Genomic DNA, 21,682 nt, shown 5'->3' on the forward strand with positions numbered 1-21,682 from the left:
GACCCCACAGGCTTAGGAATTTCTGCTTCTGTATTCTCCTGCCTGTAGCCATTTTATAAAACTGAGCTCGTGCCTTCGTTCTGGGACCAGTTTGTTGAACACGATCTCAGGCTGGGTCTGCCTGTATGAATAAATCCTGCTTCTAAACCTTCGTGGAGAAGCATTTGGTTCTTCCTGGTCTGATCAAACTGCCAGTCTGTAACAGCTGAAGACAACAAACCTATGTAGTACTCATCCTTTGAGAAGAGATACCAATACTGACCCCATCTCGGAACAAGGAAGCTGAGAAGGAAGCTGGGATACAGAATTGTGGAGCTTTATTATTACTTTTTTTAATGTTTGTTCAGTTGAACAAACTGAACTTTTTTTTTTCTTTTTGGGTCATACCAGGTCATACCTGCACAGGGGTTACTCCTGGCTCTGCACTCAGGAATTACTCCTGGCAGTGCTCAGGGGACCATATAGGATGCTGGGATTCGAACCTGGGCAGCCACGTGCAAGGCAAACGCCCTACCTGCTATGCTATCACTCCAGCCCCCAGAATTGTGGAGCTTTAATCTCAGCTACTGTAGGACCAGCATGTGGATCTATAGGTAACAGGACTGTAGGCTATAGCAAGAGATCAAGGCCCAATACAGAAGCCCACAACTTGTGAACACACTGAAGTAGAGGAGGCCTGTGTCACCTAAAACATTTCTAAGGAATCGAACAGGCCCAAGTCTCAAGGCCTACAGGCACCAAAACTGGTCTGGAGAGAAAGGCTTTATAGGCACAGCTGGGGACATCTGGGAAGAGAGAAACTTGGAAATTTGTTTGCCTGGAAGGCCCAAGGAGGGCAGGAGACAGTTTTAACTGGAGAGGTGGGCCATTTCCATACTATGATAGCACTGCTGTCCCTTCCCGCTGCTCACTGATTTGCTCGAGCGGGCACCAGTAACAGCTCCATTGTGAGACTTGTTACTGTTTTTGGCATATGCCAGGGATAGTTTGACAGGCTCTGCAGCATGGGCGGGATACTCTCGGTAGCTTGCCGGGCTCTCCCAGAAGGACGGAGGAATCGAGCCCGGGTCCGCCGCGTGCAAGGCAACTGCCGTACCTGCTGTGGGTTTAAATTGTGTCTTGGAGGTCAAGAAGGATGGAGAGAGAACTGATGCACTTGTTTTGGGGACACACCCTGTGGTGCTCAGGACTTACTCCTGGCGCTGCCTGTGCTCAGGGTATCATACGCGGTGCCAGGGATCGAACCCGAGTTGGCAGCGTGCCCTACCCACTGTCCTATGGTTTTATGCCCCCGGACGGGTATATATAAACCAAATGGAGAACGTGAGCTTTTAAGAACTGGGCCGCATCCGGTCTCTGAGTCCGAGGCCGATTTGGGTATAAGAGATCTGCTCAAGCGTTTATGGGGCAACTAATTCTAGGAATGTCGCCCGTGGAAAGCGGCGGTTGGAAAGCTGCAAAGGAGCCCCCGCTACGGGCCCCCAACTCCGAGGGCTGGGCGGGGGCCGCGGGGGGTGCGGCCGGGGTCCCGGAGCCTCGCGCCCCTCCGAAAGGATCTCCTCTCCCATTCCTTCGCAGCTCGTCGCGTTCCTTCCCTGCTTTCAGATTTCTCCCCTTCCAGTCGGCAAGCGGGGACCCCCGGGAGGACCGGGACGCCGGGTCTCGTCGCCCTCTCTCGAACCCTGGGAACTCGGGTGCAGAAGGCAAGAGCCCGACACGTGCTCGGCGTCGGCGCCCGGCCCCGGTGACCTCCGTGGGTCGCGGCGGGCGGGCGGGCGGCGAGCGCGGGCAAGCCTGGGAAGCGGCGCGCCGGGCCCGGGAGCGCCGCGGCCCCTCAGAGGCGGCCTCGCCCGACGCTGCCCCGCGGCGCTCTGGGAATTGTAGGCGTTTTCTCTTTCGCGCTCCTCCGGCTCTTTGTTCCCGACCCCGGCGCCATATAAGCGGTGGCAACTGTGACTCCTAGTCTACGGCTCCCGGGGCGTCTTACTTTCGGCAAGGGAGCCCCGTCGCGGCACTCCTGCCCGGCCGTCCCCGTGCCCTCCGCCCCGGCAGAGGACTACATCCCCCAGGCAGGCGCGAGGAGGCGAAGGCCGCGGAGGCCCGGTGCATCGTGGGAGTCGTAGTCCCGCCGGGCTCGCTTCCCGCCTCTAGGGCCGCGTGGGGCGGCGGGCCGGACTACATTTCCCTGGTGCCCGCTCGCTGCCCCGAGGCCGCCTTGGCGCGAGACATTTGCGAGCCGAGTGTCTCCAAGATGGCCGCTTGGGGAAGGAGGCGTCTTGGCCCGGGCAGCAGCGGCGGCAGCTCCCGAGAGAGGTGAGATCCGGGCACTTGCTGCTCCCCCAGGACGGGCGGCTCGGTGTCCGGGGAGCCTCCGCGGCCCTCTGGCGCTGCAGTGCTCTCCCTGCCTCTGTCCCCGGCCTCCCCCGCCCGCCGGCTCGCCCCGTTCCCCCGCCGGGCACGCGGGATCCAGTCCGGGCCGATACGGGATCCGGGTGGGAGCCGGCGCTCGCGCTGGCCGGGCCCGAGCGGCCTCGGCCTCGGGCCTCTGGGCCGGGACGACGCCGGGGCCCCGCGAGGTGGCCCGGGCGGCGTGGGGCCCCAGCTGAGGCCCCGCAGGCCCGCGCCCGGGAGCCGCCGGGCTGCCCGAGCCCGGAGCGGGGGCCGCGCTCCCGCCGCGCGTGGCCGTCTAGGCCGCGGCCGCGCCATGGCGAGGAACCTTCCCGGGCAGGGCGGGCGCGGGCGCGTGCGGGGGCCGGCGGCGCTCGGCAGCCCCCCGCGGGAGCCGTCCCCGAGGGGCTGCCGGGGCCGCCCTCCGCCCGCGAGCCTCCTGCGTGCGAGTCCTTCCAGGTGACCTTTCCCGACGGGAGCCGGGCAGGAGCGGGGAGCACGGCCCTCCCGGGGGGCTCCGTCGCGGGAGCCGCTGGCGAGGCCGGGAGGTCGGAGTGCCGGTTCTGCGTCGTGTTCGATTTACGATCACGATTGTTTTTTGCCCCTGGGAAGCCAGTTTCCGCTAGTGGAAAGCGCTGGAAGCTCTCCGGTCAGTGGAAGTTCAGGGAAGGATGTGTCTGGGTGGGATCGTCCCAGATTCACGGGGATCGCCTTGCCCGTCCTGCTGTGGCCCGATGGGTGCAGCGGAGACCCACGAGAAAGAAGAGTTTTGTGTTTGCTTCCCCCCACCCCCCCTTTCTCTCCGGTCTTTGTCTTTTTGGTGAGGATAGTTCAGCAGTAAAGTTCTCCCTCCCTTTTCTTCCCCCTCCTCACTACTCTATGTTATTATTGTTTACTGACTCCATCAATATATTCATTGCTGTTGCCTGCAGGTGGTTTTCCAACCCAGAAGACATCTCCTATTTGGCATTTGAGACAGGTCCTTTAGCTTGCATTTTGTTCTTGAGCTGAGTATTATCTAACACTATTCCGTATTTTCTCTTTCCTCTTAAAAAAGCAGGAGCGCCAAGCAGGTTATTTTTCTTTTTTTCCCGCAACTCCTGGTATATATATTTTAGATCATCATAGATGGTTTTAGAAACTCTCAGGTGTTTTCCAGATCTTTAATGCAAACAAATTCTTTAGTGATAGGAAATAACCAGTTTAGAAAATTCCGTGTTAATGAGGAAGGAGTCTTCCTTTTTGGATAAAACAACTGAAAGACCAGATGAGTATTTGCTAGACAACTTCTAGGGAAAATGCCAGCAAAGTTAAGTTGTTACTGATCTAAGAAATTAGATACATGGGACGTTTTCTCTTTGGCTTGAGACAAATACTCATCCCAGATGACTTTGAACTCAGTCCTTAGGTTCTTGGTTTTTTAAGGAGATTATAACTTAGTTGCCAACATGATGAATGAAGAATTTTCACTGAAAGCTTGTTGAACAGCGGTAGTGGTCAGCTTGTTTCGGTCGGAGCAAGTGCTCTCTAAGCACATCCTGCCTCACCTGACTGATTCAACCTGCCTGCTCGCCTTACATATTCGGGTTGCAACCTTTGCCCTGGAACTGAAAGCTCTGCTCAGCTGGGCAGGTATCATGTGTCAGCTGGGAGTGGGTCATCTGGTTTTTGTGGTGTGGGAGGCACCATCTGCCCTCCTTCCAGATAACAGGTGTGCCCCCTGCTTGCTTTTATAGTGGGACTAAGCCAACACTTTTGGGAAGTGATTTGCCTGCACCTAGTTCCTACCCTGAAGGTCCTCCACGCAGAGCAGGGAGGGAATGCAGGGAGGGAATGGAAACATAGCTGGGGCTAGCCAGCTGCTTTTGGGCTTACCTCCTCTGGGCTTGGTGGCCGGGAGACTGGGTGTGGCAGGCTGGATTGATTGCCCTGCACTGTAGACTATACTGTTTGAGCTTATTACTGGCGCTTATGCCTGAAGAGTTTATGCCGCTTTGAAATGACTTTGTCCCCTGTCACCTTTGTGCCGGCTTCATTTCCAGTGCTACTAAAGACCACTTTGCGGAGTTGCTGACAGCCTGGTTGGAGTCTCGATTTATGCTGGTTTAAGGGAACATTGGGGTGGGTCAGGGACCAGAGCAGAGCAACACTTTGGGCAAACGTTGCGGTTTGCCAGCGCTACAGACTCCAAAGCATGCCTTATGTTTCAAGGCTCTTCTTGGTGCCAGATTGTCCAAAAGAGTTTCTGTTGTCAGCTATGTGTCAGTAATGACTTCTTATTTTACCTTGTGCTTGAATCTAGAGTAGTGTTTTTTGGGAAAGAGGGGCCTGGGAGGGGCATTCCTGATGTTTAAAGGACAGCATGTGACATCAGGGATTATGCCAGGGTGCCCACTCATTAACACTCTGAAATAGTGTTAATGCAGCTGCAACTTAGCCATATGGGGAAATTACATATAAATTAATTAAAATTAAATGAAATATTCAGCTCCTCAGTTAAACTAACCACATTTCAGACGCCTAGGAGCCACTTGTGGCCACCGAACCGGGCAGCTGTGATAGAGAACATTTCCATTACTGTAGAAATTACTGTTCCTAGGTCAGTATGATCTAGACTAAAATAGGAGAGGGGAGGAAATAGGAAAATAATAGCTGCTTGCATGTTGATTTTTCTCTCCACTCCATTAAATCTAGGGATTCAACAGTGTTTGTAATGAAGAACATCAGACTCTGAGCTGTAACCTGAATTCTTGTCCAAAATTCAGCACACTGGCAGCAAGCACACGAAACAGATTGCCACTTGTCCTGTCGGCGTCTTTGAGACACACTTGCCCATCTAGGAAGGCACAGTGCAGGTATCTGTGTGTTCTGCCACTTGGGTGCCAACCCGGACCGGCTCACAGACAGCCCCTCCTGTCCCACTTGGGCTGCTATCTTCGCTCTCTCGGGGCCCCTGAGCATCTGGGAGTCTCCGTGATTGTTGGAATGTGAGTATAGTCGTGTGCGCTTAGCTCCTGTTTTTGTCCTTACGTGAAGATGTGCTTGATCTGACTCTGACACTGATGCCAGGTTAGCTGCTCTGATGAAAGGTGCGGGTGCTCCAGGGGCCGGCACACTGAACCTAATACTCAGACAGACCATAGGGCAAAATTGCTTTTTTGTGGCTTCCTCTCCCTTGGATGGGGCAGCCGTCTGCCCAGCACATTTAAAAACCTGCTCTGTGGGTCATTTCCATTTTATTTTGCACCTTGCTTAGTTCCACAGGATTTGGTCCTCCTTTTGGACGGCTTTGCTTTCTTTTTTTTTTTTTTTTAAATAGGATAGTGACAGATTTTTATTAAGAAATAGTATACTGCAAAGATGTTTAGAAGTGAAAGGAAAAGAGGAAACAGCTATGTATGCCTCGGGGTAGCCTATTCAGATAGATGGGTTTTTTTTTTTTTTTTTTTAAATAGAGGCAGCCCAAGTGGTACTGGGGCTGGGGGGCAGAGGCCACTCCTGGTCCAACACTGTGACCCTGACAGATCAGTGTGTGTGTGCCATGTGTGTGGGTGTGTCTACAGGCTACCCTTGTCTGCTGGTAGAGAAGCGTGTATGGTGCTGGCTATTGGACATGGGGCCTCACACCTGTATCCACGCCTTTGCGCTCTCCCTCATCCTGGACGGCTTTGCTCTCATCTGGGGCTTGCCTGGCTGTGGTCCTGGACTCGGTGAGGGGGTTGCTTGGTCCTTTGCCCAGCAGAACACATGGCCTGCCAGCCACGCGGGCAGGGCCTAAAACTCCTTGAGTGGTATTCCCCTGGTTCTTGGCTGATCCTTTCTTTTTAGAGCTCAGAATCCTTAGTGTTTGGGTTATTTTTCTCGTGCAAGGCATCTGTTTTGATGCTAGTGTGTCATTTTTCTCACCCCACCCCCACCCCAACCCGGCCTTGCATGGGCCAGGCAGATATTCACAGCCGCCTGTGGGTACCTAACGCTGAGGATCACGGGTTCCACTCAGCTGGCTCTCAGAAGATGGGGCCCAAGAATGGTATACTGAGGGTCAGACCCTACTGGGATTAGTTCATCTTCACATTTGACCGTCCCTAGAGTTTCTTTCCAAGCAGTCTGGATTCTCATTGGAATAAGCTGTGCCTAGGAGATTCTGCCCGTAGCACTACATTTCCCTAACTGTAATGGACCTCATTCCCCTGACCCTGAACACGACAAGGACGAATGAGATTTTACTGGCGCCTGCTCGAGCAAATCGATGAGCAATGGGACGACAGAGATACAGTGATACAGGGCGAGGAATATGCCTGTGTCCAGGGCAGTGGAGAGGGGCTGAGGCCAGGCCTGGGCTGGTACAGGAGGAGATGGTCCCCGTCAGCTCACCATCCCCATCCCATCTCCCTGCAGCTCTAGGGCGCGCTGGGCCTTTGTTCCATTACGCAGGAAGGACTCTGGCTCAGGGCAGCAGGGGTGGTGCCCACCACATAAAGCCACTTAGTAACTGAGAGGGAACTTGAACCCAGGCCGTTGGCCTCCCACACCTGCAGCACTGTGTTCTTGCTCCCACAGCACGAGAGCGGCTCACTTGCCTACACAGAAGAGAAGAGTGTTTTTGCACTTGGCGCTCTGGCTCGGCTGAGGGGGTCAGGTGCTCTGGGAGTACCTTGTTCTGGAACTGTCCTCAATACCTGGGACTACAGGCCTGTGCCTTTTGGTCCTAACTGATCTTCCCGTTGGCTGGGTAGAATTCTGCCGCTTCCTCCTGCAGCTTTCTCGGCTCCCGAAGAAGCCGTTGTTGGGTTAGTCAAAAGTGCCTTTCCCTAGGCCAGAGGTGGGGGAGAGGTGGCACTTCTCACCTCACCTGATATTAGGTACCTGCTTGAGTTTTTCAGCCACCGATTCTCCTAATTGCCATAGTAATTATTTCTCTCTGACATGCCTCATACAATGTATTTCCATGGTATCTGCTGGGATCCTATTGCCATCAGCCCCTGTGCTGCAGGAGCGCGAGGGGAAGCAGCTGCTTTCAAGGGGCTCAGGATTGGCACCACATGGTTCCCCAAGCACCTTTGGGAGGTTGGGTGCGCCCCAACGGTCCCCTGTTCCACCACACCAAAAACGAAACGAAACACCCATCAAACAAACCCCAAGCCCCCTTCTGTGTCTCAGAGCCCAGCGGGCCGACAGCGAGCACTGCCGCTTCAGTTGGGCTGATTCTTCTGGTTCTGCGGAGGTGCCCAGTTCTATTTGGCCTAATGCCTCCTTTTCAGACAAAACCATTCAGTGTCCCCTTGAAGGTCTACATTGTTTTAGCAAATAAAGTGTCTCCCAATTGCACTTGTAGCTACTGCCCCCTGGCACCATATTATGCTCCCCTGAGCACTGCTGAGTGTGGCCCCCCAAACAAAAACAAACATATCACACATTTACATCTAACATGTGAAAAGTCATCAACTTGCTGTCATACATGATTTTCAAAAACTGTTCAGAAAAGTCACAAAGACTACCTGTCATATGCTTGTCATAGAAGATGTCTAGAACAGGCAGATTCACTAGGGGCAAGTAGATCGGTAGTTTCCGAGGCCCAGGAGGGCTGGGTGAAAATGGACTATTTGTGGGGATTTTTTTTTTTTTTTTTTTTTTGCTTTTTGGGTCACACCCAGCGATGCACAGGGGTTACTCCTGGCTCTGCACTCAGGAATCACCTCTGGCGGTGCTCAGGGGACCATATGGGATGCTGGGATTCGAACCTGGGTTGGACGCATGCAAGGCAAATGCCCTACCCACTGTGCTATTGCTGTGTGTGGTGAGTTTGGGTTTGGCCACATTGTGGCATGTAAATTCCATCTAAAGTAGATATTTAGATTTTTTTTTCTCGGTGCTTCTGGGAGCCATACCTGGCTGTGCTCAGGGAGCATTCCTAGAGGGCTCTGTGGAGTGCTGGGGATTGAACCTGATTTGATCAGGTGCAGGGAAAGTGCCTTACCCATTGTGCTTATTTTTGTTTTTGTTTTTGGGTCACAACCTGTGATGCTCAGTGGTTACTCCTGGTTCTGCACTAAGGAATCACTCCTGGTAGTGCTGGGGGAACCACATGGGATGTCAGGGATTGAACCCGGTCATCCACGTGCAGGGTGCTGTCTCCCCTGCCCCCATACTTTATTCATTTATTTGTTTTGGTTTTTGGGCTGCACACAGCTGTGTTCAGGGCTTACTCCTGCCTCTGAGGCCAGGGATCACTCCAGTGGGACTGGGGGCAGGGAAAGGTGACCACATGGCATACTGGGCAGCAAGTCCGGGTGTGTTGCATGCAAGGAAAGTACCCTACCAGAAATACTATTGCTCTGATCCCCAAAACTGGTATTTTTTCAAGTACTAATAAACAAACCCACATAAGATACACCACCTGACACCCATTTGAATGGCTGCTCTTTAGAACAAAGGAGAAAAGAACAGATGAGGACCAGGATGCAGGGAAGGCAGAATCCTTCCCTGTGCACCTGGGTGTGACTAGAAAACGGTACAGCTGCTAGGTGGCTCCTCGGAAAGCTAAAATGAAACTAGTGTATGATTCAGCTATTACACTTCTAGGTGTATTACCCAAAGATTTAAAATCAGACTCAGTTGTTTTGGTTTTGGCTTGGATGCCACACCCAGTGGTGCTCAGGTTACTCTTGACTTGGCACTCGAACCCAGGCTTTACACACAGTCCATTGAACTCTCCAGCCCAGAGGTTTGTGGGTCGAGGGAGTGCTGGGGAGCAACCCTCACATATGCAAGGTATGAGCTCCTCCCCCCCAGCATTCTGGGAGGGGCTCTGTGTCCGCGCCCCTTCACCCCCCACCCCCCATGACCCAGTGGTCCCCACGTCCTCCCAGCAATGCTAGCCTGAGCATCTTTGCATCCCTGGGCCTCGCACTGACCGTCTGGCTTGGTAGAGTGTTGCTGGGAGTGGCCCAAGGATCTCATGAAGGTTGCTTAGGAGGCCTCCCCCAAGCCAGAGAGGAGAAATTTTTTCTTTAAAAGGTTGAAAATTCTAGTGCTGGACAAAGAGCATGTAGGAGACTGGGTTTGGTTCTTGGCGGTGCATGATGCCTGAGCACTGTCGGGTGTGGTGTCCAAACCAGAAATTTAAGACAAGGTCATTCCGACCTTGAGGCCATAGTGCCAGATGAAAGAAGTCACAGATTCAAGGATAACAACGGCATGACTGAATATATGAGGTGACAAGGAGCGGTCAGGTTCATAGAGACAGTGGTGGCTGGGGAGGGGTTTAATGGGGTACAGTGCTTTAATTTCAGCTTTGCAAGATGAACAAATTCTCAAGAAGAGCTGCGCAGGAATGAATGCATTTACTTACACCATGCCTTTTTCGTTTTTGCTTTTGGGTTTTGTTTTGAGGCCACACCCAGTGGTGCTCAGGCTTTACTCTTGTCTCTGCGCTCCGGTCTCACTCCTGGCAGGGTTTGCAGACACCACATGGAGTGCCAGGAACTGAACCCAGGTCATCTGCATTGCAAGGCAAGTGCCCTGCCGGCTGTACTATTTCTCTGGCCCTCAGTATACCACGCCTTTTTAATTCTGTTTAGCTTTAAGGAATTTTTACTATGCCTTTAAAGCTAATAAATCTGCCTTTCATAGATGAGACTATGACTTTGTCCCCAGCCCCCAAGTGGTCACTGGTGTGCTGCAATCACGTATTTGACACCACAGCCAAATGTGTGACTCCACGAAGCAGCCCTTAAGGCCTGTGGGGAGAAAGGAAGCTCGGGTGAACCGACACCATCATCCTGAGGCACTGTCATATCCTGCTTGTCTTTGCTCTGTGTGTGTGTGTGTGTGTGTGTGTGTGTGTGTGTGTCCCCACTCCCAACACACAAGAACTCATCCCATGTGGCATGTTCCTAGTATGTGGGTGGAGTGCTGGCTCTCAGAACCCTTCCCACCCTGTGAAAGTGAGTTGGCGGTGTGTCATACCAAGTTGGTTTCCACACTGGAGGAGGTCAGAACTTCCTTCTCTTGAGGGTGGCTCTGAGGGTACTCTTGCCAGACTTTGGAGGAGCCTTATTTTTTTTATTTTTTTATTTTTTGCTTTTTGGGTCACACCTGGTGATGCTCAGGGGTTACTCCTGGCTCTGCACTCAGGAATCACTCCTGGCGGTGCTTGGGGGACCATATGGGATGCTGGGTTGGCCTGGGTTGGCCACGTGCAAGGCAAACGCCCTACCTGCTGTGCTATCACTCCAGCCCCAGGAGCCTTACTTTTGAAACTACTGATTTGACCCCCAAGTCTTTGGAGATGAACTTTACAGCCGTACAGGGACTGTGGGGCCAGATCCTTGGGGAGACTGCCGGGCTGTGTATGGCGCACCGAGCACTTGTGGCGAGTGTGGCAGGGTGGCGACGAGCCCGGAGGCGCCTGCAGCAGCTGACCCGGGCACGGGGGTGAGGGCAGTGCCGGCCTGGGGCCAGTGGCTGGCCACCGAGGCTCTGGTAACCCAGGAACTGAGGGGCCCGGGCAGTGCTGCAGCCCCGAGGTCGAGCCACCCCTCACCTTTGTGGTGTCTGCCTCCCCTGCAGACCAGACTCTCACGGTGACCCCAGCCCAAGATTCTCAGGGCCTCTTTCCTGATCTCCATCATTTTTTACAGGTCTTCCTTCCTCAGGCACTCTGAAACCTCCTCAAGTGAAGACAGACAATAAAGCTGCTAGTTTACTTTAAAAAAAAAAAAAAGAAAGAAACTGCCAGAAGATGGCAGTTGCCTGGCAGTTCTTCATTATGGTTTCCTTTGACCAGAAGTCAGCTCCAAGTGCATCTTTGATGATTCCCCCAGAGCTGCTTCTGTTCAGCTCAGCCCTGCAGACCCCAGGCCTCAGATGATGGGTTGCGGACAGGCCCCACATTCCTGGTGTCTGTATTCCATTGGTCACCCCATCTCATAAGTCCCTGCAAATATGGCAAACTTATAAGGGTCACAAAGTCTTTCGATCAAACAGTCATAATTCCTGGAACAGTCATAATTCTCAGCGAAGAAAGGTTCTGTGCATAGAAAGCACCCCCCTCCCCCAAGTGTATATGCATGTATCTGTGTATACTTGCCAAGAGATGGTATAGTAGTTAAGGCATATTCCCATCCCAGGTTTAGTTCCTAGCATTAATGTTTGTGGTTTCCCCAACATTGCAGGGTGCAGTACAGGCTGCCTTCACTGTAGGACCTGGGCAGCATTGCATCCTCAGACTGTTGGGATGTGATGCCAGACATCCTCGGAACACTGCTTGGGAGGCCACCACAGATAAATATGTTAAATCAGGAGCAGGGCAACAGCTCAGAGGAGAGGAGTGTATGCTCTGCGTGTGAGAGCCCAGTTCTGTCCCCTAGCAACCCTCCATCACACTGTGGAGTTCCCTGTGAAGTGAGTTTGGTGCTTAGGTATGTCAAAGGCTAGAGATGCTAGCATCCCGCACATGCAGAACCCTCGGGGGTGTTGTTTGCTTGGTTTGTGTTTTGGGCCACACCAGGCGGTACCCAGGGTTATTCCTGGCTGTGCTTAGGGGACTGACCAGATGGAATGCCAGGGATCACACCTGGGTTGGCCTCACCAAGGTAAGTGTCTACCCGCTGGATTATGACTCCAGCCCTTGAGGCAATGTCTTAAGTGGGTTTGTTACTTTTGATCTAGCAGCAGGAGCAGGCCGGATGGAGTGCTGGACAGTGTCTGGGGGTGAGGCACTGACTAGACCCCACCCCACCCCGTGTCTAAAGTCAAACATCCAGCGCACAGCACCAGTATGCAGCTGAGCCAGAGCCTTTTAGAGGAGCATTTCTCTAAGCGACACAGGTGAAGACTGGCAGTGAGCCACAGCAGGGGACTAGGGGGCCAACTGGCCGGCATGGGATCCCAGGAGGGGAAAGGGGGGTGGAGTTGGCAATAGGTTCAGAAACACCATGTTACAGCCTAGCTTAGACTGGGTTGTGACCCTTTGAGGGGTCCCTGTATCTGAACGTGTTGATCACAACAAATTTGGTAAGAGTTAAAGGTTTCTGAACACACAGTGGCCAAAAATTAATTAAAAATCTACAGCATAAGAGATCTGCGTGTGTCAGCAGCTCCTGCCTGTGCTGTGTGAGGGGTCACAGGTGAGCTGTCGGCCCTGCTTCAGCACCTGGTGTTAGAGAGACTTACACAGACACAGCTTGTGGGTGCCAACTGCTGGGGTTAGTTGTGCCTGACATGTGCTGGTTCCTATCTCCAAATTTTGTGGTTCATCTCGAATCTTGTCTCCATCTGATACATTGTGTGGAGTCCTTTTCTTTGTTCGGGAGCCACACCAGGTGGTGCTCAGGGGCTACTCTCAGCTTGGTGCTTGGGGGTCACTGGCAGTGCCAGGAGACCATGTAGTGTTGCAGAATTGAACTTGGGCCTCTTGCATGCAAAACCTACATCCCTCCAGCCCATGAATCAGGTTCTTCAGGCTTTGGGTGTTGTCCTTCTCTGGTGGAAACCAATATCCCTTCCTAGTCAGGCGTGAGTGTAGTAGCAGCACTGGGATTTCTGGGCTGTGTGTGGCAAACCTGGCTGGGCTGCTGCTGAGACAAGGGCCTGAGGAGTTTTGGCGTGGGTGTTGCGGTTGATGTGCTGGGAGCCTTGGAAGCTGCTTGGGTTTGCCTCTGTTGGGGGTGAGAATGGCGTTGCTGCGGCACCTCGTGCTATAATGGTTGTGAGGGCTACAGACAGGGGGCTTCCTGTACCATCAGGGGTGCACCTTCGCCTGCCTGCATGCTTCTGGCAGGTTTTTGGGGGGTGGGGAGGCATTTGGGGCATACCTAGTCATGCTCAGGAGTTACTCCTGGCTCCGCCCTCGGGAGTCATTGCTGACCGTGCTCAGGGGCTAGAGATTGAGCCTGGGTTACCACATGTGAGGTAGGTGCCTTCTTGTTACACTGTCGCTTTGGCCCCGGGTGTTGGCCTTTCCTTCTAGGGCCCGTGGCCACACCACTCGTCTGCACACAGAGAAGTACCTTGCCCCTGCAACTGCCTGAGGACCCAGAAGGAGCCTTTGGGGCAGATGAGTGGTGTTGGGAAGCCTTGATGGCAGGACATCCCAGCATCCTCTCCCATTCCCGAGGATGTGGTGGCCCTGGGCTGACAGAAGTTAGGGCCTTGGCAACCTGGGGGCTGGAAAGAGACAAGATAACAGGAGGTTGGAAGCAGTGGGCTCTATCTTTTGAGGTGATGGGGTGGACAGTTCAGGGTTTGGGGTTAACTGGCATTTTCCTGCTGTACCTACCAGTATTGGGTCACTAAGGTCCAGAATTCCCCACCCGATTCCCATGTTTGGCTTTGAGTGTTCCTCGGGGTAGCCAGAAAGCTCTGAGTTGGGTATGAGGCCACTTGCCATGGCAGCATGCCGGAGGGGCACAGGATTGGATCCCTCTGCCGCCTCCCTTGGAACAGCACAAAGGGAGCCTCTGGGCCAGCCCTGGCTCACACATTGGGCGCCGTCACAGCCATGGCCTCATCCTGCCCACAGGCCCTCGGCCTGTTTCCTGACTAAGGAAACCCAGGCCTTTGGGGGACTTTATTTGCTGAAAGTGGCTTGTACTGTGCTAAACCCTGTAGGTGGCAGTACCCAGTTGCCCCCTCTCATGGCTTTGGAACCAGATGGAGGAGCTCACGGCCTGCAGTTACCTTTTCTTAGACTTGGGTAGTATCTCGGAGCCTGAGTGGCATGTCAGTTCCTGGCCCAACTGTGCACAGGAGCAGGCTGCAGTGTTGGCAGTGGCCTTGTTTGGAGGCTCTTGTCCCTCCCCTGGGGCTGGGTTCTCCCCAGTGCCCAGTGTCATTAGGCCACTGTGATCTAATTAGGGGCTGCCGTTGCCTTTTCCAGGCCTGAGTCCTGAGCCCAGCTCTTAGCACATTGGCTCCCACCTGGGAGTTGAGTGCCTCCCCGGGAACTTCCCTGTGCACTCAGCTCCGAACCCTGCTGCTTAGCTTCTCCTCTGTGTGCTCAAGGAGCCTGCACGGGGCCAGTCCTCCTGGGAGACCTCCCTGGGGAGCACAGCGCTCTGTGGCTTGTCCCCTTCATCTGCTCCAGAGGACCCAGCACCCGCACCCGTCGCACCGTGAACCTTTCATTGTTGAAGCCAGGCAGGCAGCGCAGCCTGTCACCATCACAGCTGGTTGAGCCTTTGTGTCTGAGCACTTAGCGTTAGGCTTCTTGGGGGAGCTCAGGCGGGGTCTCCCAACCCGAGAGGCCGGCACACGGCTGAGCCTTGGTGGGAGGCACGTAGAGGGATCTGGAATCTCTGGGAGGCTGGCGGGGGCCTCCCCTGGACAGTGAACCAGTCTGGAGACGAGGGTTGCTCAAGAAAAAGGCTGCGTTATCTGAGACGTGCGGGGCGACACTCGGCCTCCTCACGGTTACAGTTATGTTTCAGAGCCAGGTGTAGCTGCAAGGGCTGGGTCTCCGGCATCCCTCTAAATCAGACTTTTCTGGGGGATGAGCAACTTGCACAAAAGTGGAAGAAAATGCTGAATGATGAAGGCCAGGGCAGGCCAGAACGAACCAGGTGCACACGACATGGCTGTGTTCAGTTTTGCCACTAGGGTAGGAGTCCCTTGGGAGGGGGTTGCTCTAGGGAAGGGCAGTTTGCAGTGGTGAGGCATAGAGGAGTCTTGTAACTGCTGACATCGGCCCCTTGACTCGGTGTCACTGCATCCCTAGTTTGGGGCTCAGAGTGGGGGCATCGGGTGGGTCTGTGACAGGACTTCCTGTGTGGGGGCTTGCGGCAGTTGTGTCTGGGTGTGTGGGGGGAGTGGGTGTGAAGGGATCCCTGGTGTCTGTTCCTTGGAGGAGTGAAGCCCTGCTTTTTCTCCGCTGTGCACTAGCAGACTCCACCTCCAGCCGCCTTCTGCCTGGAGGTGCTGTGGAGCCGGGGAGGTGCAGCATGGCTCCCTCGGGTTCCTTGTCTGTTGCTCACGGTCAAGTCTGCACCATTTATTCTCCTCGTCTGCAGGCCTGGGATGGACTGTGCAAAGGGCAGGGTGTCTGGCGTTTTTCTTGGGGGAGAGGGGGCCTCTTGGTTTCCGTCAGTCAGTCAGGCCTCTTGCCGCCAGCCTGGTTAACCGGGAGTGATTTCATCCTGCTGACCTGGGGCTTTGGGCGTGTTCCCGTGAAGTCATTCTTTCTGCCTTGGGGTGCTTTGGTAACTAACTGATCCGACTCCGTGTCTGCTGCCTAGCCCGGCTTGTCTTGTAGGCTGTCATCTTAGGAACCAGGGTGCTCCTGTTTGTAGATTTCAGTATGTTCAGAAAGTGCTTCTACTGATTATCAGGTGTTGGGCTCCAAGGGAGATAAAAACCCTAATGCGAGGTTCGCCTCGGCAGCTCAGCAGAGAAACGGAAAATGCCTCAGCCTGACTAACTGTGCTTTCTCATCACCCCCCTCTCGTGTCCCCCCCAACCCGAACCAGGGTGAGCTTGTCGGCCACAGACTGTTACATTGTGCACGAGATCTACAATGGGGAAAATGCCCAGGACCAGTTTGAGTATGAGCTGGAGCAGGCCCTGGAAGCCCAGTACAAGTACATCGTCATTGAGCCCACCCGCATCGGTGACGAGACCGCCCGTTGGATCACCGTGGGCAACTGTCTGCACAAGACCACCGTGCTGGCGGGCACGGCCTGCCTCTTCACCCCGTTGGCACTGCCCTTAGATTATTCCCACTACATCTCCCTGCCCGCTGGTGTGCTAAGCCTAGCCTGCTGCACCCTCTACGGCATCTCGTGGCAGTTTGACCCTTGCTGCAAGTACCAGGTGGAGTATGATGCCTATAAACTGTCCCGCCTGCCCCTGCACACACTCACTTCCTCCACCCCGGTGGTGCTGGTCCGGAAGGACGACTTGCACAGAAAGAGACTGCACAACACGATAGCATTGGCCGCCCTGGTGTACTGTGTAAAGAAGGTCTACGAACTCTACTCCGTATGATTTCAGTAGGACCCACAGACCGGGAGAGAAGCAAGCAACCCAGCCCACCAGACACGAGTATTCAGATTGCCACAGTAACAGTTTAGCTCTGAGAGCCATCGGAGCCTGGGAAGCTGTTTGGTTTAATACTTGTTCTTTAAAGAAACAAAGCAAAAAAAGTAACACAGATCACAAGTGTACCAAGGGTTTTTCGACTCATTACACTAAGATGTGGGTTTCTGACCCGCAGGATCTGAGGCTGTGGAAGTCTGACCTGGCAGCGGGACTTGGATGGAAGCAGCGCTACTGAGGGGGTGTGACCGTGCTTGGGAGGGGGGCTTTAAGTATATTGTTTAACTGTACCATTCAGAGCCAACCAGAAGCTATTGACCATTAAAATTATGAGAATTTCAACGCCTGGTGTCTTCAGTCTTGGCTCCCCAGCCACCGTGACAGTCCTGCCCGCGGAGGCAGGCCCGTGGCAGGCCCATTCCCGGGCAGTTTCATTTGTCCTTTGCCTTATCTACAAGGCCAGCCCCACTAAGTGATTTGGGGACAGAGGATAGAGCCACTCGGGTTCACAGGGAGAACTGGCACCGAGGATCTCTGGAGGTTCTGATTTGATTTAGAAAGCCCTCCTCTTTCTGAAGCGCCCGAGGTTCTCAAGCTGTTGCCCTTGGCCAAAGAAAGGTCCCCTCTGTCGCACCTCCCATGCCCCCACCCCTCACGAACTGAGTCTACCCGCCTCTCACCAAAGGGCACCTTGTGGTCTTCCTTGAGCGCTGGAGAAAAGGGAAATGACCCCTCCACAGAGGTCCCTGAACCGAAGAGCAATGGAGCACTTTCTTTGATGCCCGTCGCAGGAACAGCTCTGATTCCCCTTTCTTGAAGGGCCCCATTGGGAAGGTCTAGCCCCAGAGAGAGTGGAGCCGGATGGGAAGGGATCAGGGATGGCTGGGCATCTTCTAGCCAAAGGGGAAGATCTGGAGCGACTTAAGACCTGAGAGGGAGCTGTGGCTTACAGGTTTGAGAAATAACGGATTAAATCCCAAGGCCCTACACTAAATCATTCATTTGAGTGCCGGGTGGCAAATGGCATTGGGTACACACCACTATTTACATGACAGTCTGGCCATCTGGAACGGGTGTGCTGATCGTGAGCCCAGACAGACCTTGCAACAATGGCCGTGTCCACAGGCCCTCAGGCATCTGACTGCTGGCTCGCGCAGAGGGGAAGAATGGTAGGTATTTTTGTAATCAACAGTCCAGATTGGGTAAGGGAGCTGTACTCAGCCTGCACGCCAGATTTCAGGGGGGTGGTGACTGGGCACAGATAGACGGGCTCTCAGATCAGCTGAGACATGCTCATCTGAAGTAGGAACCAGGGCCAAGCGGCTGGCTCACTATTGTGAACAGAAGGACTCTTGTGAGGTGGACCAGCCCAGGTCCTGTGGCCAGAGACAGGCTGTGATGGGGCTCTGGGCCTCAGAGCAGGGCTTCTGTGTGCCAGGTGTGCCTAGATGGCTAAGGAGAATAAGACAGTCCCCAGCTCCAGTATGGGTGGCCTTTCAGTTAGCAGTGGCTTATCTATTTCTGCCACCTTCCCTTAGGCATCGCTGGCAAGTAGGTTATACTCACCAGTAAGCTGCCACCGTGACCCTGAAGAAACACTATGTCCCACCAGAGCACTCAGGGACCATAACTAGGCTCCCCTCTGCAAAGCCCATTCATATAAGCCCTGGATGTGGCTTTGGGGAGGGGGTCATGTAATTAACTGCCTGTCCCAGCCTAATTTTAAGAGGGTCAGTTCCAAAAAAGAGCTTTATGTCAAAGGACATACAGGTCAATTTGTAGTTGGTAGTTTGTCGGTTCCCTCTAAAGCATCTAAAGCATCTTTTTTTTTTTTTGCCACACCCAGTGGTGCTTAGGGCTTACTCCTGACTGAGGGACTCTGCACTCAAGATTCACCCTTGGCAGTGCTCAGGGAACCATATGGGATGCCGGTGATCAAATCCGGGTCTTAGCGTGCAAAGCAAGCATCTTGCCCAGTGTCCTATCTTTCCGTGCCCCCCTCCAAAGCATTCTCGTCTGGCTCAGCAGCTGGGGTCCCTCGTGGAGATGGGACAGGCATGGTGTGCCCGTGTGAGTTGCCCGTACTGCTGAGTGCACAGAGGTGCAGTGCTGTACCGCAGAAACACGCTGGTTGTGTTTTTCCGTTCTGATTTTGCCGTGGAGCACTCTGGCATCAGAGAATCACCGAGGCTGGAGAGTCAGATGAAAAGTGTCTCAACTTTATCTGACAGCAAAGCCCCGGCACAGTCATCAGTTTCCAACTTCCCTAGCAGAATGCAAGGGTGGAAGGGAAAACATTTGAGGACAGAGGAGAAAAAGAAACAGAAGGAATTTAATTCCCAGCATGTTCGCTGCTGGGTTGTTTTTTTTTTTTTTTTTTGGCTTTTTGGGTCACACCCGGCAATGCACAGGGGTTACTCCTGGCTCTGCACTCAGGAATTACTCCTGGCAGTGCTCAGGGAACCATATGGGATGCTGGGAATCGAACCTGGGTCGGCTGCGTGCAAGGCAAACGCCCTACCCGCTATGCTATTGCTCCAGCCCCATGTTCGCTGCTGGGATGCCTCCCTCCAGAAGCTTGGGAGCCTTGTACCCAAACACCCAGCAGACTCAAGGTTTTGTGTGCACATGAACACTAAATGATATCCTTTAGTCCCATGCTTCGGTGCCAGGAGGGCATGTAGTGCTGTGAGTGCACCATTCTACCCACAGCAGCTGGGCCTCAGACAGTTCTCAACAGACAGCTAGACTATGATTCTGTTTCAATCCAGCACATCAGGATCCAGCTTCAACAACCCTGGATGACCATAGCTTGTGGCCACGAACCACAAGCTATGCCTACCTATGCCACAGCTGACACCTGTGACTGGTGGATCCCAGCCATGGTCACTGGCTTCCAAAACAATATCAATAACAGTGATGTTCTTTTGATGCAGGTGGTGAATTAGCATTCCCCAATTGACAGGAAAGGTCAGTATCTGTACAGTAGGACCTACAGAAGGAGCCAGTCAGCAAGGCTGACCTAGGGAACCTCCACCCTGTATCTGAATGAATCCAAAAGGTGGAAGCAGACATCCTTCCTGGCTGCGCTCCAGACTGTCACAGCTAAAGCAAGGATGTTTCCCCACTGGAGCTGACACTGCCTTAGTACCACGCCCCACCTGACTAGAATTGGCCTCTTTCTAGACGTGTGGCACCCGTGGGATTCCCCTCTTGTTGGCTGCTGTCTCTTCAGTAAGTTCATCTGCTTAGAGTGTCCTACAGGGTAAGAGTTGGCAGGGAACCTAGGGAGTCACTTGTAAGGCTTTTTTTTCCCTTTGTCCCCAGCTGATGATACTCAGGGGTACTCCTATGCTCAGGAATGACTCCTGGCATTGCTCAGGGGACCATATAGGATACTGGAGATTGAACTCAGCTTGGCTGTGTGCAAGGCAAACACCCTACCCACTGTGCTATTGCTCCACCCCAAGACTGGAGTCACTTGTGTCAAATAACCAGTACCATATTAGCCCGTTGAGAGATGGGGGTGGGGCACGCATGCCTATGCTTGGAGCTTAATCCTGGTTCTACACTTGGGTCACTCCTGGTGGAGCTGAGGGGGCCCATATGAGGTACTAGGGATCAAACTGGGGTTGGCTGCACGCAAGGCAAGTGCCTTATCTAATGTACTATCTTTCAGGCCCCACCATGTTGGCCCATTTGTTGTTCTGAGTGAGGCCCAGGAGGTGGATATGAATAATGATATCTTCATGTCCCTGGGGTGACTCCATAGAAACAGTAAGTGAGTGATCTTGGATAAACCAGGCATGAGAACAAATGGGCCAAGTGAAGTTGGAATGATCCTGATTTCAAGAGAAGCAGTTTCTAGGCAAAGCCTGGAGGTCAAGGATGGTTCTAGTAACTGTTGAGGATTATGACTCTTCCTGCTACATGAATTTATTTCATTATCTTAAAGCCCTTGGAGTCCAGTTCAGCAGTTCCTCCTTCAGCGTCACGGTCAGCGCTAGGGAGAGGCTGAGAGGCTGGTGATCTTTTTAGTGCGGTACCCGCAGGGCCTGTCTGCAGAGCTGCAGGGCATGTATCCATCCTTGACCCCATCCCCGAGACAGATTTTCTGTCAAGTCTCAGCACATACAACTGTCCCTCGCTCCTTTGGCTACAACAGAGAGGTCGCTTCCCCACTGGCTGTCACACTAGGCATCGCTTCCCCACTGGCTGTCACACTAGGCATCCTTGGGTTTCTGCTCCTTGCGGGCCCGTGAGGCCATGAGACTGAAGAAGATCCCCGGAGCCAGAGTTCGGAGATAAATGGCCAGAGAAGGCACCAGAGTGGCCAAGACAACATCTTTCTTCTTCTCGCCCACAGCAGTGAGGACATCTTGGGCCACTTCCTTGGGGCTTCGGCCTTCAGCTGTGTTCTTGTCCATCACTAAAATAGACAAAGGGGACACATGAATATGGAGACTGAATTCCCTCTCCCGAGGAGGGCAGGGGCGGTGGGCCAGCAGAATACATCATCCCTGATTCTGTTAGTTTGGGGTGGTCCAGGAACTGGGGGACACCGTGTCCACGGCAATGCTCAGAGCCCAAGCCAGCCTGTCCTTAAAGGCTGCAGTGTGAGTCCGGGAGGTGCTTCTCGCCCAGGGAGACTGCCCACTGGAGCGGGCAGTGACAGGCTGTTCTGTAGGGGGCCAGGTTGGGGACGGGAGGAGACCATGACCCCATAAGCACTAGGCCCTTGCGGAGGGAAAGCGGAGAGGTGAGAGTAGAAGTGCAGCTTCCAGATGGTGCGTACTGACGACAGGAACTGGAAGAGTCCTCCGTTTGTTTCAGATTCCAGAAAAGACTGGTTGGGAGTTTAGCAACTGGTGGTTCTTCCCTAGTAATCTGACAGTTCAGCTGGTGACAGGACCAGTTGGCAGTCATGAGCAGGGGCCATTAGAAAACTTGTAAGTCTTCCAAGCGGCCTGAGCTTCCCCATCAGTGTTTTTTTGTTGTTGTTTTGTTTTTGCTTGGTTTCTGGGCCACATCTGGTAATGCTCAGAGATTATTCCTGGCTCTGCACTCAGGCAGGGTTTGGGGGACCATACGTGATACGCCATGCCAGGGATTGAACCTGAGTTAGCTACATGCAAGGCAAGTGCAGTACTATAGCTCCCTACACCCCCCCACCCATCCGTTCTTTGTGGTTTTTTTGAACAGGAGTCTAGTTGGTTTCTATTTTTTAAATGCCATAGAGGAAACTTCTTAAAAGTTTCCT

At 53.6% G+C, this 21,682-nt stretch overlaps 2 protein-coding genes across 5 annotated transcripts in view; one reads left to right on the top strand and one right to left on the bottom strand.

Annotated features, from left to right (window-relative positions):
• The first annotated feature begins 2,164 nt into the window (after positions 1-2,164).
• On the top strand, positions 2,165-16,764 carry TMEM11 (transmembrane protein 11). Of its 3 annotated transcripts, none has more exons than XM_055137078.1 (3): positions 2,198-2,313; positions 5,083-5,375; positions 15,855-16,764. In XM_055137078.1, coding segments are annotated over exons 2-3 (519 nt in total). In that variant the 5' UTR covers positions 2,198-2,313; positions 5,083-5,373; the 3' UTR covers positions 16,372-16,764. The 3 variants fall into 3 exon arrangements, with proteins under 3 accessions (XP_004612870.1, XP_054993053.1, XP_054993054.1); XM_055137079.1 differs by lacking the exon at positions 2,198-2,313 and adding an exon at positions 2,919-3,037; XM_004612813.3 differs by lacking the exon at positions 5,083-5,375 and having other exon boundaries at positions 2,165-2,313.
• The window catches only part of DHRS7B (dehydrogenase/reductase 7B), a 45,932-nt gene continuing 40,724 nt past the window's right edge, over positions 16,475-21,682 (bottom strand). For both annotated transcript variants that reach the window (XM_055137077.1, XM_055137076.1), the window contains one exon: positions 16,475-20,851. In XM_055137077.1, the coding sequence (XP_054993052.1) occupies positions 20,646-20,851 (206 nt within the window). In that variant the 3' untranslated portion in view covers positions 16,475-20,645. The remainder of the gene's footprint in view (positions 20,852-21,682) is intronic.

This window comes from Sorex araneus, chromosome 4 (assembly GCF_027595985.1).
Source record: "Sorex araneus isolate mSorAra2 chromosome 4, mSorAra2.pri, whole genome shotgun sequence".
Classification (NCBI taxonomy): Eukaryota; Metazoa; Chordata; class Mammalia; order Eulipotyphla; family Soricidae; genus Sorex; species Sorex araneus.

Coding starts and splice junctions, on each gene's coding strand:
- TMEM11 (XM_004612813.3), top strand. CDS start 2,252: ATGGCCGCTTGGGGAAGGAGGCGTCTTGGCCCGGGCAGCAGCGGCGGC. Junction 2,314..15,854: donor GGCGGCAGCTCCCGAGAGAG/GTGAGATCCGGG, acceptor AACCCGAACCAG/GGTGAGCTTGTCGGCCACAG.